Genomic DNA, 13,290 nt, shown 5'->3' with positions numbered 1-13,290 from the left:
AGGAGAGCCCGGCTCCAACCAAATTAACGGGAGCACACATTCAGCTCCTGGCCCACAGCTGCCTCCCTGCCTCCAATGTCCTCTATCGCTGACCCCGGATCATCGCTGCACACACTCCCCCGCCTTCTGCAGGGTCCACACACCCCCCCCCCACACACACACACACATTGAGGCCGGCCCTGGGCTCTGCCTTTCCATGCCGAGCCCCGCTCCCGCTGTCTTGTTCGGCCGCCTCCCACCGGAGCAGCCAGCGAGCGGGCACCAGGCCCAGGAAGGAGGCTGGTGAGGAAGAGAACTGTTTAATGAGCGCCTGGTCCGGGCCCTGCCTGGGGACAGGAGAGCGGCCTGTCCTGGCCGAGGGTGCAGAGGGGCCCCCGGGGAGGGCGCCCCGGGAGGCCTGCGGTGTCAGCAGGCAGCGAGGAGGCTGAGGGGCAACGCCAGCAACAGCGCCAGGAGCGGGCCGGCCGGGGCGGGCAGCGCCTGCCCGTTGATGCGCGCCCACACCCAGTGCTGGTAGGCCGAGACGCGCAGGTAGATGGGCGGTGCCTCGCTGATGCTGCAGCCGGGCCCCCAGCTCACCATGCCCACCAGGAGCCACGTGCCCTCCGCGGGGCAGGACAGGGGCTCCCCACTGGTCTCCTGGGGGCGGGGGCAGAGATCAGGGCGTTGCCCCGGGGAAAGGGGGCCCGGCTCAGGGACCAGCAGGGGCTTCACACAGATTGTGCCCACACCCCTGAGTGTCCCTGGCCGAGCAGCACCCAGGAGGCCTCCCACAGAGGGTGCTCTCCCCATGCTCTGGAGTCAGTCCTCCATCCCCGCTTACCCACCTCCGTCTCCCCACCCCCCCTCTCCACCTGACCTCCATTTCTTCTCCATCCCATCTCCCTTCCCCATCTTCCTGCTCCATGGCCTCTGCTCATTCCTTCCCTCTCCCCCCTCCCCCTCCACATCCTGGCCTAGGGCTTGGAGGGCAGGGGCAGGGCAGGGCCAGGGCCAGGGCCAGGGGCAGGGGAGGGGCAGGGGAGGGGCAGGGTTAGGGTTAGGGCCAGGGCCAGGGCGAGGGGCAGGGCAGGGGCAGGGACAGAGCAGGGGCAGGAGCAGGGCAGGGACAGAGCAGGGGCAGGGCGAGGGGCAGGGCAGGGGCAGGGGCAGGGACAGAGCAGGGCCAGGGCCAGGGCCAGGGCCAGGGGCAGGGCAGGGGCAGGGCAGGGGTGGGGCAGGGCAGGGGCAGGGCAGGGGTGGGGCCAGGGCCAGGGGCAGGGGCAGGGACAGAGCAGGAGCAGGGCGAGGGGCAGGGCAGGGGCAGGGCAGGGGCGGGGCAGGGGTGGGGCAGGGCAGGGCCAGGGGCAGGGCCAGGGCCAGGGGCAGGGGCAGGGGCAGGGCAGGGGTGGGGCAGGGCAGGGCCAGCGCTCACGTAGCAGAATTGCTTCCGGTCGGTGTCCTGCACACAGACCATCTGGGAGTTGATGATCCGGATCAGGGCGGGGATTCTGGAGAACCGGTGGTAGAAGTCCTCACACTCCTTGCTGCTGAGGACGGTGACCTCCCTCTCCTGGATGGTCCGGGACTGCGGCCAAGAGCCTGCGGATAGGCCTCCTCAGGCGGTGGATTCCCTGCTGCCACCCCCCCCTCGGCTCCTCGCCAGCTCCCAGCCTTCTCCGCCGGCCACACGGCGGGCCAGGGCGGGGTCTCTCCAGGGTCAGCCCACCTGCCGTCCCACCTGCCCTTCCCCAGCTCCCCTGGAGGGGGACCCGGGTAGGGCCCCCAGTCTGGCCTCACGGGACCTGGTTTGCCTCCCCAGAGTCCCACCCGCTGAGTCCATTCCTGCCCTTCCTTCCACCCAAGACCCTCCTCAGAGGTTCCTCCCTGAGCCGGCCAGCGCCCCTCAGCCCCCAGCACGGCCCCCTTCCTCCCCTCGCTGGTCTCGTCCACAGCCTGAGCCTGGGGACTTCTGATCCTCCCCAGCCACTGACAGCCTGTGGCAGGGAAGACAGCAGCCAGGCCCTCCCCTGGGCTGGAGCCGGAGGCTCGGGTGGGGGTGATGGGGGGACGGGGAAAGGCAGGTGCCTGAAGTGGACCCCGGAGGGCCAGGACAGCTTCCTGCTCTGGGCCTTGCTCCCAATGGGATGACAGGGGACTGAGGGCCCTGGGGGGATCCCGAGGGACTCCCAGACTCTGGGGCCGACTACCTCGGGAGCTTTTCCCAGATAAGAGCCGGCTCCTCTCACCTCCATGTTCTGCTTGAAGGCATGGCCCCCCCGGAATCCTGCCAACAGCAGAGCCCGCTCTGCGGCCCTCCTGCCCGTCTGGCCGGAGCTCCTGGGCACCTCTGCCCCCTGCAGCCTGGCGCCAGGCTGCTCCTGCCGAACCCCTCGAGGGGAAGACCACCTTGGGTAGAAGAGCCCGGCAGGGCCCAGCCGGCACGGCTCAGGGGCTGAGCATCGGCCTACGAGCCAGGAGATCAGGGTTCGATTCCTGGTCAGGGCTCGTGCCAGGGTTGCAGGCTCCATCCCCAGCAGGAGGCAGCCGATCCATTATTCTCTCTCCTCATTGGTGTTTCTATCTCCCTCTCCCTCTCCTTTCCTCTCTGAAATCAATAAAAACTTATTTTTAAAAAAGGAGAGAGAGACAGCCCAGCAGGAAGGTGGGAGCAGGGGCTCCCAGGGACCACGCCTCAGAAACATCTGTCCACGGCCGGCCGGCCAGCTGCCTCTCCCACGCCTGCCCGCTCCGGGCGGGACTCACCGTTGGCCCTGGGGCGGCCCCAGCCGGTCACGGTGCAGAGGGAGAAGTCCTGCACCTTGTAGTCCAGGCCGGGCAGGCAGATGGGCCAGACGTACTTGCTGTAGGTGAGTGCTCTCTCGAGCCGCAGGAGGGCGATGTTGTTGGCCTTGCCCACCCAGGACCAGTAGCGCCGGGCCCGGAACCGGCTGTTGAGGATGACCTCGCGCACACCGACGTCCACCGTGGTCGGAGCCCGCTGGTCGATCCAGGGGCTCCCCATCCGCACCGAGTAGGTGACGCCGTCCCTGGGGAAGTACCGGGCGTCTGCGTCAGTGCCAGGCTCCGAGCGGAGACCGCAGCCGCCTGCCGTGGCCGGCCCCGAGCCTCCTCACAGCGGAGGGAGCAGAGCCCAGCCCTGCACAGTGCGGCCGCGTCCTCCTCGGAGGGGAAACCGAGGCTCGGAGAAGCCCAGGGCCCGCTCAGGGCTACACAGCAGGAAAGGGTGGAGGTGGCATGGCCCTCGCTTCCTCTGGAGTCTGTCCCGGCCTGGGCTGCGCCCAGAAAGTGACGGGCCCCGTACTGGGCCCTGGCCTCTCCCCTGGCCTCCTTTCCCAGCATGCCTCTGGAGCCTGTGCGGACCTTAGGCCGGATCACGCGCATCACGCCTCTGCACTGGCCAGCCCTCGTGGCCAGCCCTCGTGGCCAGCACAGGTGTCCCCTTGGCCGCTCCCCCTCACTGGAGCTCGGCTGCCCTCCCTCTGGTCCCCTCACTGACTGGACACCGCGGTGAGCACCGCGTTCTTGTCTGAGGAGCAGCTGGTCCTCTCCCGGCCCGGTGCCCAGGCCGGCCCGCTGCCACGGAGTGTCAAAGCTGCTGGCCCATGAAGGGAGGAGGGAGGCACTGGGCCTGCTCCCTGTGGAAGCGGGACCGGGTTGTGGGGGGCGCTCTGCTCCTGGGAAAGCCGAGCACTGCGCTCCGCCTGCGGGAGCCGCGCTGAGGCTGACCTAGGACGGGGGGCTCTGCCTGGGCAGCAGCCACGATGGGCCAGCAGGTGGAGGACGGGGCCCATGTGGGGCCAGCGCCCTTCCCCCAGCCCACCGGGCCCCGACTCACTGGGTGAGGCAGTGGGCCACGGTCAGCACCCACTGGGCAGCGATGAGGGTGCCTGCACACACGTGTGTGCCGTTGGCCCGCACGCTGGCCATCCATGGCCACCGCCGGGCGACAGCCTCCGGGTCCCTGAGGGTGGGGTCGGGCTCGTGGGAGTTGCCGCAGGCTGAGGAGGGAGGGCCAGGTGAGGGAGGGACCCTCCAGCTGCTCCCAGGGCACCCCCACCCCACCCCCTCTCTCACTCCAGCTCCTGCGGACCCCCATGACTCCTCTCTACCGGCCAGAGAGCAAGATGCTGTTCCCATGGCCGCATCCAGCCGGCTCAGCTCCAGCACCCCTCTCCCCGCCCGTCCAGCCGGTCCCTGGTCCCACAGACCCTCACAGACCCCCTGCTTCCCCCACGCGGACCCTCTCCCTCTCTGGGGACCCTCCTGTGGCTCAGAAAGGCAGGGACCTGACAGGAAATGGCCACTGCACAGACAGGCAGCCGGGAGAGACCGCCACAGGCCATCGCAGGGCCTCTGGGCTGGGCCTGGAGCCAGGCCTCGGGGAGGGGTCTGGGGGAGGGGCCTGGGGAACAGGCCTGGGGGATGGGCCTTGGGGAGGGGCCTGGGGGAGGGGCCTGGGGGAGGGGCCTTGGGGAGGGGCCTGGGGGAGGGGCCTTGGGGAGGGGCCTGGGGGAGGGGCCTGGGGGACTGGCCTGGGGGATGGGCCTTGGGGAGGGGCCTGGGGGAGGGGCCTGGGGGCCGGGCCTGGGGGAGGGGCCTGGGGGACTGGCCTTGGGGATGGGCCTTGGGGAGGGGCCTGGGGGACGGGCCTGGGGGATGGGCCTTGGGGAGGGGCCTGGGGGCCTGGCCTGGGGGACGGGCCTGGGGAACAGGCCTCGGGACTAGCCTGGGGGCCGGGCCTGGGGGATGGGCCTTGGGGAGGGGCCTGGGGGCCGGGCCTGGGGGACTGGCCTCGGGACTAGCCTGGGGGACGGGCCTGGGGGACGGGCCTGGGGGAGGGGCCTGGGGGCCGGGCCTGGGGGAGGGGCCTGGGGGAGGGGCCTGGGGGACACGCCTGGGGGACACGCCTGGGGGACACGCCTGGGGGACACGCCTGGGGGACACGCCTGGGGGCCGGACCTCGGGGAGAGGGTGGTGTGGGGAAGGGTTGGGTTGGGGTGGGGTGGGGTGGGGTGGGGTGGGTGGGGTGGGCTGTGTGGACTGGGGTGAGTTAAGTCCGCTACACCGAGCCCCAGGATAGCGTGCTTCCAGGTGGGGGTCTCAGGGGCATGGCTGGAAGGCTCCTGCGCAAGACCAGGCGTGCCCACTGCCCAGACACCCTCCTTCTCCTCCTCCCCCTCCTCTACCTCCTCTTCCTCCTCCTCCTCTCCCTCCCCCTCCTCCTCCTCCGTCCTTTCCGCCCTCATCTGAGGCCCTGGAGGCCTTCCCACCCAGTCCCTCCTCCACCCCTCTCCCACTCCTCTCCCCCCCCCTCCCAGCCCGCGTGCTCACTTAGCGGTGCAGCCGTGATGACCGGGGTAGTCGGGTTCTGCACGGTGGTGGGGCCCGTGGGGGGCGGGCCCGTGGGGGGGGAGCCCGTGATGGGGGGGCACGTGTTGGTGAGGCCCGTGGTGGTGGTGGGGCCTGTGGGGGGGGGGCCCGTGGTGGTGAGGCCCGTGGTGGTGAGGCCCGTGGTGGTGGGGGCGCCCGTGGTGGTGAGGCCCGTGGTGGTGAGGCCTGTGGTGGTGGGGGGGCCCGTGCGGGGGGGGCCCGTGGTGGTGGGAGCGCCCGTGGTGGGGGGGCCCGTGATGTGGGGGCCCGTGGTGGGGGGGCCCGTGGTGGTGGTGGGGTTCTGCTGGGGGACTTGCCGGGGCGGACGAGGCCCCCCTGAGGGGCAGGTGGCGCAGGAGGCACCAGGGTCAGGGCGGGCAGCGCCCCAGCAGCCTGTGGAGGGAGGCGGAGGTCAGAGGTGGAGAGGGGCCCTGGAGGGGGACGGGGGGAGGGGGGGAGGATGGGGATGGGGATGGGGATGGGGAGGGCAGGGGAGGGCAGGGGGTGGGGAGGGCAGGATGGGATGGGGCAGGGGGGCAGGGGGCGGGAGGGGCGCTCACCCGCCGGCGGGAGCAGCGGGAGCAGGAGGCCCAGGAGGCCCAGGAGGCCCAGGAGGCGGGGGCGGACCGGGGCGGGGACGGGAGGCTGGCACCGGCGCTCCATCCTGCCCCGCGGCAACTGCGCGCAACTCCTCCCCCCCGCGCCCCCCAGCGGCCGCCCCCTGCCCCCGGCGCCCCCCAGCGGCCGCCCCCTGCCCCCGGCGCCCCCCAGCGGCCGCCCCCGCCTTCCGGCGCCCCCCAGCGGCCGACCCCTGCCCCCCGGCGCCCCCAGCGGCCGCCCCCTGCCCCCCGGCGCCCCCCAGCGGCCGCCCCCTGCCCCCGGCGCCCCCCAGCGGCCGCCCCCTGCCCCCCCGCGCCCCCCAGCGGCCGCCCCCTGCCCCCGGCGCCCCCCAGCGGCCGCCCCCTGCCCCCGGCGCCCCCCAGCGGCCGCCCCCGCCTTCCGGCGCCCCCCAGCGGCCGACCCCGGCCCCCCAGCGGCCTCCTGCTTCCAGCGCCCCCCAGCGGCACCCCCGGCACCCCCAGCGGCCGCAGTGGAGCTCCCGGGTCTCGCTGCCAGGGCGCCCCCTGGTGGCCGGCCTCCCAACTGCCCCACTGGGCACCGGGCCCTCCATGGCCCGTCCCCCCCCCACCCCCCACCCCTTGGCCGGCCGCGTGGGCGCCCCCGCCCCGCCACCTCCTCGGGGAGCAGAGCCCTTCGCGTGTTGGAATTAGGGAACTGTTTTATTTTATTTTATTTTTAATTAAGGCATTACATGCGTCCATAGCTCACTGCTGCCCTCCCACACACACGCCCTCCCCCCAGAGTTCTGCCTCCGTTGGTTGTGTCATAGGCACGCACACAAGCCCCTCTGTTAATCTCTTACCCCCACCGCACCCTGCCTCCCCTGCCATGGACAGTCTGATGCTTGGCTGTCTCTCTCTGTGTCTACCTTTTTGTCCATCGGTTTATAATGTTCCTTATTATCCATACATGAGTGAGGTCATGCGGTGTTTCTCTTTCATTGACTGCTCATTTCACTCAGCATGATGGTCTCCAATTCCATCCAGGTGGCTGCAAATGATGAGAATTCCTTCTTTTTATGGCAGCGTAGTATTCCATTGTGTAGCTGGACCATTGGTTTCTGATCCAATCATCTGCTGATGGGCACCTCGGCTGTTTCCAAATCCCGGCTATTGTAGATTGTGCTGCTATGAACATGGGGGTGCATATATCCTTTCTGATTGGTGTTTCTAGTTTATCAGGATATGGAATTAGGAAACATTTTGATGGCCCCACCACATGGATGGAGAGAACATTGAGAATGCAGTCGGGGGGGCATGAGACACCCCGGCCTCCGGCACAAAAGGCCCAGGGAGCCACGCCAGGACATCCTGACCTCGGCCGGGGCTGCCACCCGGCCCTCGTCTCTGAGGACTCAGCCAGTCACACCCACTACCCTCCCAGGGCCCACCTGAGCCCCTCCAGGGCTGAGGGACCCACTCCCTCCCCACTCGGCGGGACGCTGCCCTGGGTCCAGAGCCCGATGGGTCCCCGAGGCAGCTCAGTGTGCACCCCCCACCCAGTCACCCAGCAGCGTGCCCTGCCCTCCCTGCCCCCGCACCCACCCCTGCAGGGAGAGAGAAGTGGTCAGATGTGGTAAAACCAGGGGACACTGGGGCTGGGAGAGGCCGCTTCTGGAACCACAGGGCAGGTCTGGGGTTTGTCTTGGGAAGAGACGGACCCTCCCAGGAAGGCCCCAGGGGAACTGTGGTCGAGGCCAGGCCTGGGGGCCTGGGGGCAGGGCCGTCTCGGAGGGCGGGGGGGGGGGCAGGCAGAGGAGATGGGCAGGTGGGGGGTCAGGGGGTAGGGGGGCGGGAGGGCAGGGGGCCGACCAGAGTCTAGAAGAAAGATGACTTCGGTGGGAAAAGTGAAAAAGCATCTTCATTGAACAACTGGAAGCCAGAGGCATGGGGCCCTCCCTCCCCCGGGGCGCCTGCCCCTGTGCCCACGGCCTGCGGGCCCCCCTCTCGGCGGGCAGGCACAGGACAGGGAGAAGCAGCCTGGCTCCAGCTCGGACAAGCCCGGCAGCACTGCTCACAGGAGCCGCAGGGAGCCCAGGGAGACCAGCAGGATGTAGTCGGTGTGCAGGGTCGGGCTCAGGAAGGTGGGCTGTGCCCTGCTCTTGAACTGCACGTCTGCGATCTGCCTCTGGATCCAGTGGGTGAAGTGGGAGGTGCTGGTGTAGATGTTGGGGAAGTGGTGCTGCTTGCAGCTGAAGCTCCAGCTCTCCACCCCCATCTGGATCCACGTCTTGTTCACCTGGCAGACCAGGGAGCTGCCCGAGTTCACCTGCCAGGGCAGAGGGGCGTCAGGGAGGCCCCGGCGAACTCGCCCTCCACAGGCTGCGGCCTCAGCGTGAGCCGGGCCTCGGGCCCCTGAGGACGGGCCTGGCGGGGACCCGCTCAGCACACAGCGGCTCCACACTGGGAATCCGTCAGGGCCTCGCTGTCCTTCCCCTTCAGTCTCCTGCAAACTCCCCTGAGTTGGGGGGCCGCCAAGGGGGTGCCCGGACCTTCCTTCCCGCAGTCCTGCATGCACGGTGAGCTAGTGGAAATGCACCCCGACCCCTCCTCCTTTGTTACAGCAGCATCGGTCAATCCAAAGGTAACTGCTGTTATTCCTCTTGATGGCAGGTTTATGGTCATTTAAAAAATTTTACACTCTTCTATGTCATTGAAAAGTTTTGTAAATTAGGAAAAAAATGGTTCTCTCTATAGATATAAACGATATAAAATGTTTGGTTAATCCTCACATGAGGATATTTTTTCCCATCGATTTTTAGAGAGTGGAAGGGAGCAGAAAAAACTTGATGTGGGAGAGACACATCGATTGGTTGCCTCCCCTATGGGCCCAGGGATTGAGCCCCCAACTGAGGTACATGCCCTTGGCCAGTATCGAACCTGGAACCCTTCAGTCCGCAGGCCGATGCTCTATCCACTGAGCCACACCGGCCAGGGCAATGATACAGATTTCTGAAAAAATAATGCAAACCTCTGACCCACCAGTTCTTTGCAGGATGCAGCCCCTGGAAAATTCTGGAGAGTGTCAATAGGGAAATGAGTGTAAGAATATTTGGAGGAGCAGAATCTGTGATGTGAAAAAAAACAACTGGAAACTGCTTCAATGTAGTAGAAAGGGTAAGCTGTGGCATATTCACCACAGGGAATATCGTGGGCAGAGCTGATTCATGACTCAGCTGCACCTATCACTAAGGCTAAATCTCAACAATGTTGAACAGAAGATGCAAGAGACAGAAGTGTGTCTACAGAAGGAGGCCATTTGTGCAAAACCGGTTCTGCCAGATGCGAGCATGTCCTGGTCGTGTGGAGACACGCTCAGAGGCACCATCCTGTGGCCAGGAGCAGAGTGCGTGCGCCGGGTCTGACGGCCTGGGAAGCGAACCCAGGAAGGCAGGCTTGTCCGAGGTCTCCCAGGGCCACGGGAGAAGGAAGGCCTGACCCCAGAAGTCCCTCCCTGCCCCGGCCACACAGTAGCACCTGACAAGAGTCTGCGCCCCACTCTGAGCTGGTGCACAGCATGTCCTTGCCCATGATCTTCTTCTGGCCCTTCAGGTAGAGGAACTGATACTGCTGGTTGCAGGTCTCACTGTTTATTATCCTGACGGAAACTTCCTGAAGACTGTAGGGGGACTTTGTGGCCACTGGGGGGGAGGGGGGAGAGAGAGAGAGAGAGAGAGAGAGAGAGAGAGAGAGAGAGAGAGAGAGAGAGAGAGAGAGAAAGAAAGAGAGGAAGATTCCGCCTCAGCATCCCTTCAGTAATTTGGCACCACTGTACCTTGGGGCCATATGTGTTCCCTGAAGTGGGGGCAGGGCCATTTCATGGGTGGTAATTTATTTATTTTGTGGGCGGGGTGTGATTTATAAAGGCCCCATCCATTGCCTGACTTTAGAAAACGGAGTAAAAGTCCCCCGAAGGCTTAGAGTGACATCCGGCACTGAACGAGGACAAGGAGATTTCCTCGGGGACCCAGGAGGCTGAGGGGCTGAGCACTGCTCGGCTACGTGGTCAGGTGACAATGCCCGGGAGCCCGGAGTGTGCCACCCCTGGGAGGCGGGCCCCAAAAGGCTCTTGGATGCTAGAACCCCAGTGTGCTGCTAATGGGGCCGTTGGCATCTCAGGGTAACAGCTGCGTGGCTGCCCAATGGTTCCCTGCCACCTGCGGGCAGGGGAGCCCACTGCCGTCCAGGGAGAACTCCCTGCCCTGTTGCCAGGTGATGGCTCTGGTTGGATTTGACCTTGAGGCCTGAGGCCCATGCAGACCAAGTGTCTTCTCCATGAGAGCTCTTTGCTCTCAGCAGAAGTTGGGAGAGTGTGCAGAGCATGGAGATGCTCAGGACATGTTTGCTGACATGGTGACGAGTGAAGGAAAGGAAAGGGAAGGGAAGGGAAGGGAAGGGAAGGGAAGGGAAGGGCCAGGCCCAGGGCGATGTGTTCTAAAGAGGCCATGTTTTGGAAACTGCCCCCTCACCTCTCACGGACGGACGTCCCCACACAATGGCCCAGCATGAGGATCCAACCTCTGGCACGAGCTTGGTGGTCGGGAGGCAGATGGGCTGGACCATGGGGGACCAGAGGATGGGGTCCTTGAGCTTCAGGAGGGCGATGTCATCGGATATGAGGCTCTTGAAATTCTCGTGGATCACCAGCCGAGCGAGTGGGAGCTGGGTGTCGTTTGCCGAGAGGTGCTGGGCTCCCACCATCACTGAGTACTTGCTGGCATCCAGGGACCTGCAGGCCGTGGGGGGAGGCGGTCTCCGCAGGCACCTGTGACCCCAGCACCCGCCCCGGCCCGCCCGGCCCGGACTGACCTCTCCAGACAGTGGGCAGCCGTGAGGACCCACAGGTGGTGGATGACGGAGCCGCTGCAGATGTACATGCCCATGAACAGGATGCTCACCTGCCACGGCCACTTGCCTGCCTCCACCAGCTTCCCCTTCACCATCTTGCAGGACGTGTTGGTCTGACCGCAGCCCCAGAACCAGGGCTCTGAGGAGAGACAGAGAAGGCACCAGCCAGGCCGTGGACACGGTGGCACAGGCAGCCGGCTGTGGAGGCAGGGGAGCCTCGGGCACACGGCAGCGGGCAGGTGACCAAGCTGGGCTGCCCCACGAGAACACACGTGGTCACTTTGGGTGGGCGCCCAGAGCCCTTCTGCCACATGGGACCCCAGATTTTTCACCCCCAAAAAGGCTACTGAAAGCCCGGCTGGTGTGGCTCCATGGCTGAGCGTCAGCCTGTGAACGGGAGGTCACAGTTCGATTCCCGGTCAGGGCACAGGCCCGGTCTCAGGCGCAACCCCAGTGTGAGCGTGCTGGAGGCAGCCAACCGATGTTTCTCTCTCTCTTCCTCTCTCTCTCTGAAAATCAATACAGTAAAAACACATTTATATTTTTTTAAAGAGCCTACTGGGAAACGGGTTTGGATGCTGGCTCCCCAGGTCCCTGAAGCTCTCTGGACCTGGTTTCCGCTGGTGAGGTGGGGATACTGGAAGCTACCTCCCCGAGTGTTGTGACCTCAGCCTCAGATGTGCAGGAGCAGCCATTCACATGATGAGGGGAGGGCGGGGGAGGGCAGGGGCGGGGTAGGGGAGGGAAGGGGGTGCAGGGGAGGGCATGGGAGGGCGGGGGAGGGCAGGGGGGCCTCATCACAGGCCTGGATTGCACCTCCAGACAAGCTCATCTGCCCCACGGACGTTAGCTTGTCCCCAATTTTCATTTATTTATTTGTTTGTTTGTTTTCTATGTTTTATTGTTTGAAGCATTACAAATAGTAGTACATATGTCTCCTTTCCCCCCAGGCCCCCCCCCTACCGCATATGCCTTCACCTGCCCCCCCCCCCATGTTTATATGGATGCATACAAGTCCTTCGGCTGATCTCTTACAGACCCCCCCCCCCCACCTTTCTTGCCTTCCCGCTATAGTTTGACAGTCTTTTACATAGATTCAATTTTTATTTTTATTATTTTTTAAAATATATTTTATTGATTTCAGAGAGGAAAGGAAAGAGAGGAGAGATAGAAATATCAATGATGAGAGGATCATTGATTGGCTGCCTCCTGCACGCCCCCTCCTGGGGATCAAAGCCTGCAACTCATGCCTGTGCCCTGACTGGGAATCGAACCCGGGCCCCTTCAGTCCGCAGGCTGGTGCTCTATCCATCGAGTCAAACCGGCTAGGGCGCCCCCAACTTTCAAGAAGGCTCTTTCCTGGTGTCCATGTCGCCTGCAAACCAGGATGACCTGGACATCAGCTGGGTCCCCAGGGTGGCACACCCTGCAGTCTGGTGAAGGTGCATCCGTGGGGCGTGAGGACAGCCAACAGACACCAGGCAAGCGGACCCCTCTGCCCTCCCCGGCCCCGATGCCGTCCCCAGAGCCCTACCTTCCACAATGAGCGGGTTCGCCATTCGGCCAAAAGACAGCGGAGATGAGAGGCCGCGAAGGTCGCCCCACCCGCACGCCACGGGCATCTGGTGCCCGCTGGTCCCCATCGCGGTATGGGGAGAGGGCACCGCCAACCTGCGGGGTTCTAGAACTCGTGGTTTGTTTACTCAGGGTAGCCGGGGCAGGGGGCACGGGGGCAGCGTCAGGATGCCCGCAGACCGGGAGCCCCTGGGTCTTGGTGAGGCCCCACCCGGCAGGCTGTGACCCCTGACGGATGCCTCCCTCGAGTGGTCTCCCGGGACTGACGGAGCCCGGGCAGTGCTGGCTCAGCTGGGCTCGACGGCCCGCCGTGCCCACCCGCACCCGTGACAGCACCGGGCGCAATGCAGGAGAGCAGACGGGGTGCCCCGCAGCGGCAGCCGCTCCCCGTGTGTGCCAAGCAGGGCTGTCGGGCAGAGCCCCGGCCCAGGCCACACGACTGTCCTCCACGGTCACAGCCATGGACACACAGCAACACGTGAAGCTCATACACATAGTTTCAAGGAAAAGGAGCCGGACACCATAAGGCCCATGTTCTATGAAATTCAAAAGCAGGCAAAACCAACTATTTTTAGGGAAACCTGGTAGAGAAGGAAGGGGAAATGATTATTCCTACCATCGAATTTCTTCTTTGAGCGAATTTCTACTTGGGGTAGGTGAGAGGGAAATACTTTGAGAGGAAACAATCAATAAAAAATAAAAATCCACACAAGGTAATTGAATAAAAATGCATATCCATTATCGCCACCAAGGTGAATACAAACAAACTCTCCAAGTCAAGATTCTTATATTGGATAGAAAAAAACCCAATAACATGCTCATTAAAGACCCACCTAAGACAAAGGGACATGAAGCGGTTGGAGGTAGAATGATG

The 13,290-nt window shown here is 65.0% G+C and overlaps 3 protein-coding genes across 20 annotated transcripts in view; all 3 read right to left on the bottom strand.

Annotated features, from left to right (window-relative positions):
• Positions 1-2,179, bottom strand: part of ALS2CL (ALS2 C-terminal like) — a 33,054-nt gene extending 30,875 nt beyond the window's left edge. For 16 of the 18 annotated variants that reach the window (XR_006741043.1, XR_006741044.1, XR_006741041.1 and 13 more), the window contains exon 1: positions 2,167-2,179. The gene's annotated coding sequence lies outside the window, so the exon portion shown is untranslated. The remainder of the gene's footprint in view (positions 1-2,166) is intronic. The other 2 variants (XM_045578794.1, XM_045578793.1) reach the window with 1 other exon arrangement.
• On the bottom strand, positions 388-4,031 carry PRSS50 (serine protease 50). The gene is made up of 4 exons (XM_036430232.2): positions 3,839-4,031; positions 2,746-3,029; positions 1,415-1,581; positions 388-639 (listed from the first exon to the last, which is right to left on the bottom strand). Exons 1-4 carry the CDS (start codon positions 3,928-3,930, stop codon positions 406-408), a joined length of 777 nt encoding a protein of 258 aa, XP_036286125.1. The 5' UTR covers positions 3,931-4,031; the 3' UTR covers positions 388-405.
• A 3,911-nt stretch (positions 4,032-7,942) lies between these two features.
• LOC118714800 (serine protease 46) lies at positions 7,943-12,484 on the bottom strand. The gene is made up of 5 exons (XM_036430229.1): positions 12,376-12,484; positions 10,803-10,980; positions 10,463-10,722; positions 9,471-9,634; positions 7,943-8,262 (listed from the first exon to the last, which is right to left on the bottom strand). Exons 1-5 carry the CDS (start codon positions 12,482-12,484, stop codon positions 8,008-8,010), a joined length of 966 nt encoding a protein of 321 aa, XP_036286122.1. The 3' UTR covers positions 7,943-8,007.
• Between the last annotated feature and the right edge of the window lie 806 nt (positions 12,485-13,290).

The sequence above is a fragment of the Pipistrellus kuhlii genome, unplaced genomic scaffold (genome assembly GCF_014108245.1).
Source record: "Pipistrellus kuhlii isolate mPipKuh1 unplaced genomic scaffold, mPipKuh1.p scaffold_m20_p_103, whole genome shotgun sequence".
In the NCBI taxonomy this organism is placed as follows: Eukaryota; Metazoa; Chordata; class Mammalia; order Chiroptera; family Vespertilionidae; genus Pipistrellus; species Pipistrellus kuhlii.
Note: the sequence above shows the minus strand (reverse complement) of the source record. Positions and strands in the feature narration are given on the sequence as shown.

Bases quoted from the DNA above. Each gene is read 5' to 3' on its own strand.
- PRSS50 (XM_036430232.2), bottom strand. From the start codon at position 3,930: ATGGCCAGCGTGCGGGCCAACGGCACACACGTGTGTGCAGGCACCCTC. The intron at 3,030-3,838 runs GTGAGTCGGGGC...GTACTTCCCCAG, and splicing joins GTGGCCCACTGCCTCACCCA to GGACGGCGTCACCTACTCGG. The intron at 1,582-2,745 runs GTGAGTCCCGCC...GCCTATCCGCAG, and splicing joins GGGCCGCCCCAGGGCCAACG to GCTCTTGGCCGCAGTCCCGG.
- LOC118714800 (XM_036430229.1), bottom strand. From the start codon at position 12,484: ATGGGGACCAGCGGGCACCAGATGCCCGTGGCGTGCGGGTGGGGCGAC. The intron at 10,981-12,375 runs GTAGGGCTCTGG...GTCTCTCCTCAG, and splicing joins GAACCCGCTCATTGTGGAAG to AGCCCTGGTTCTGGGGCTGC. The intron at 8,263-9,470 runs GTGCTACTGTGT...CTGCCCTGGCAG, and splicing joins GGGGCGCAGACTCTTGTCAG to GTGAACTCGGGCAGCTCCCT.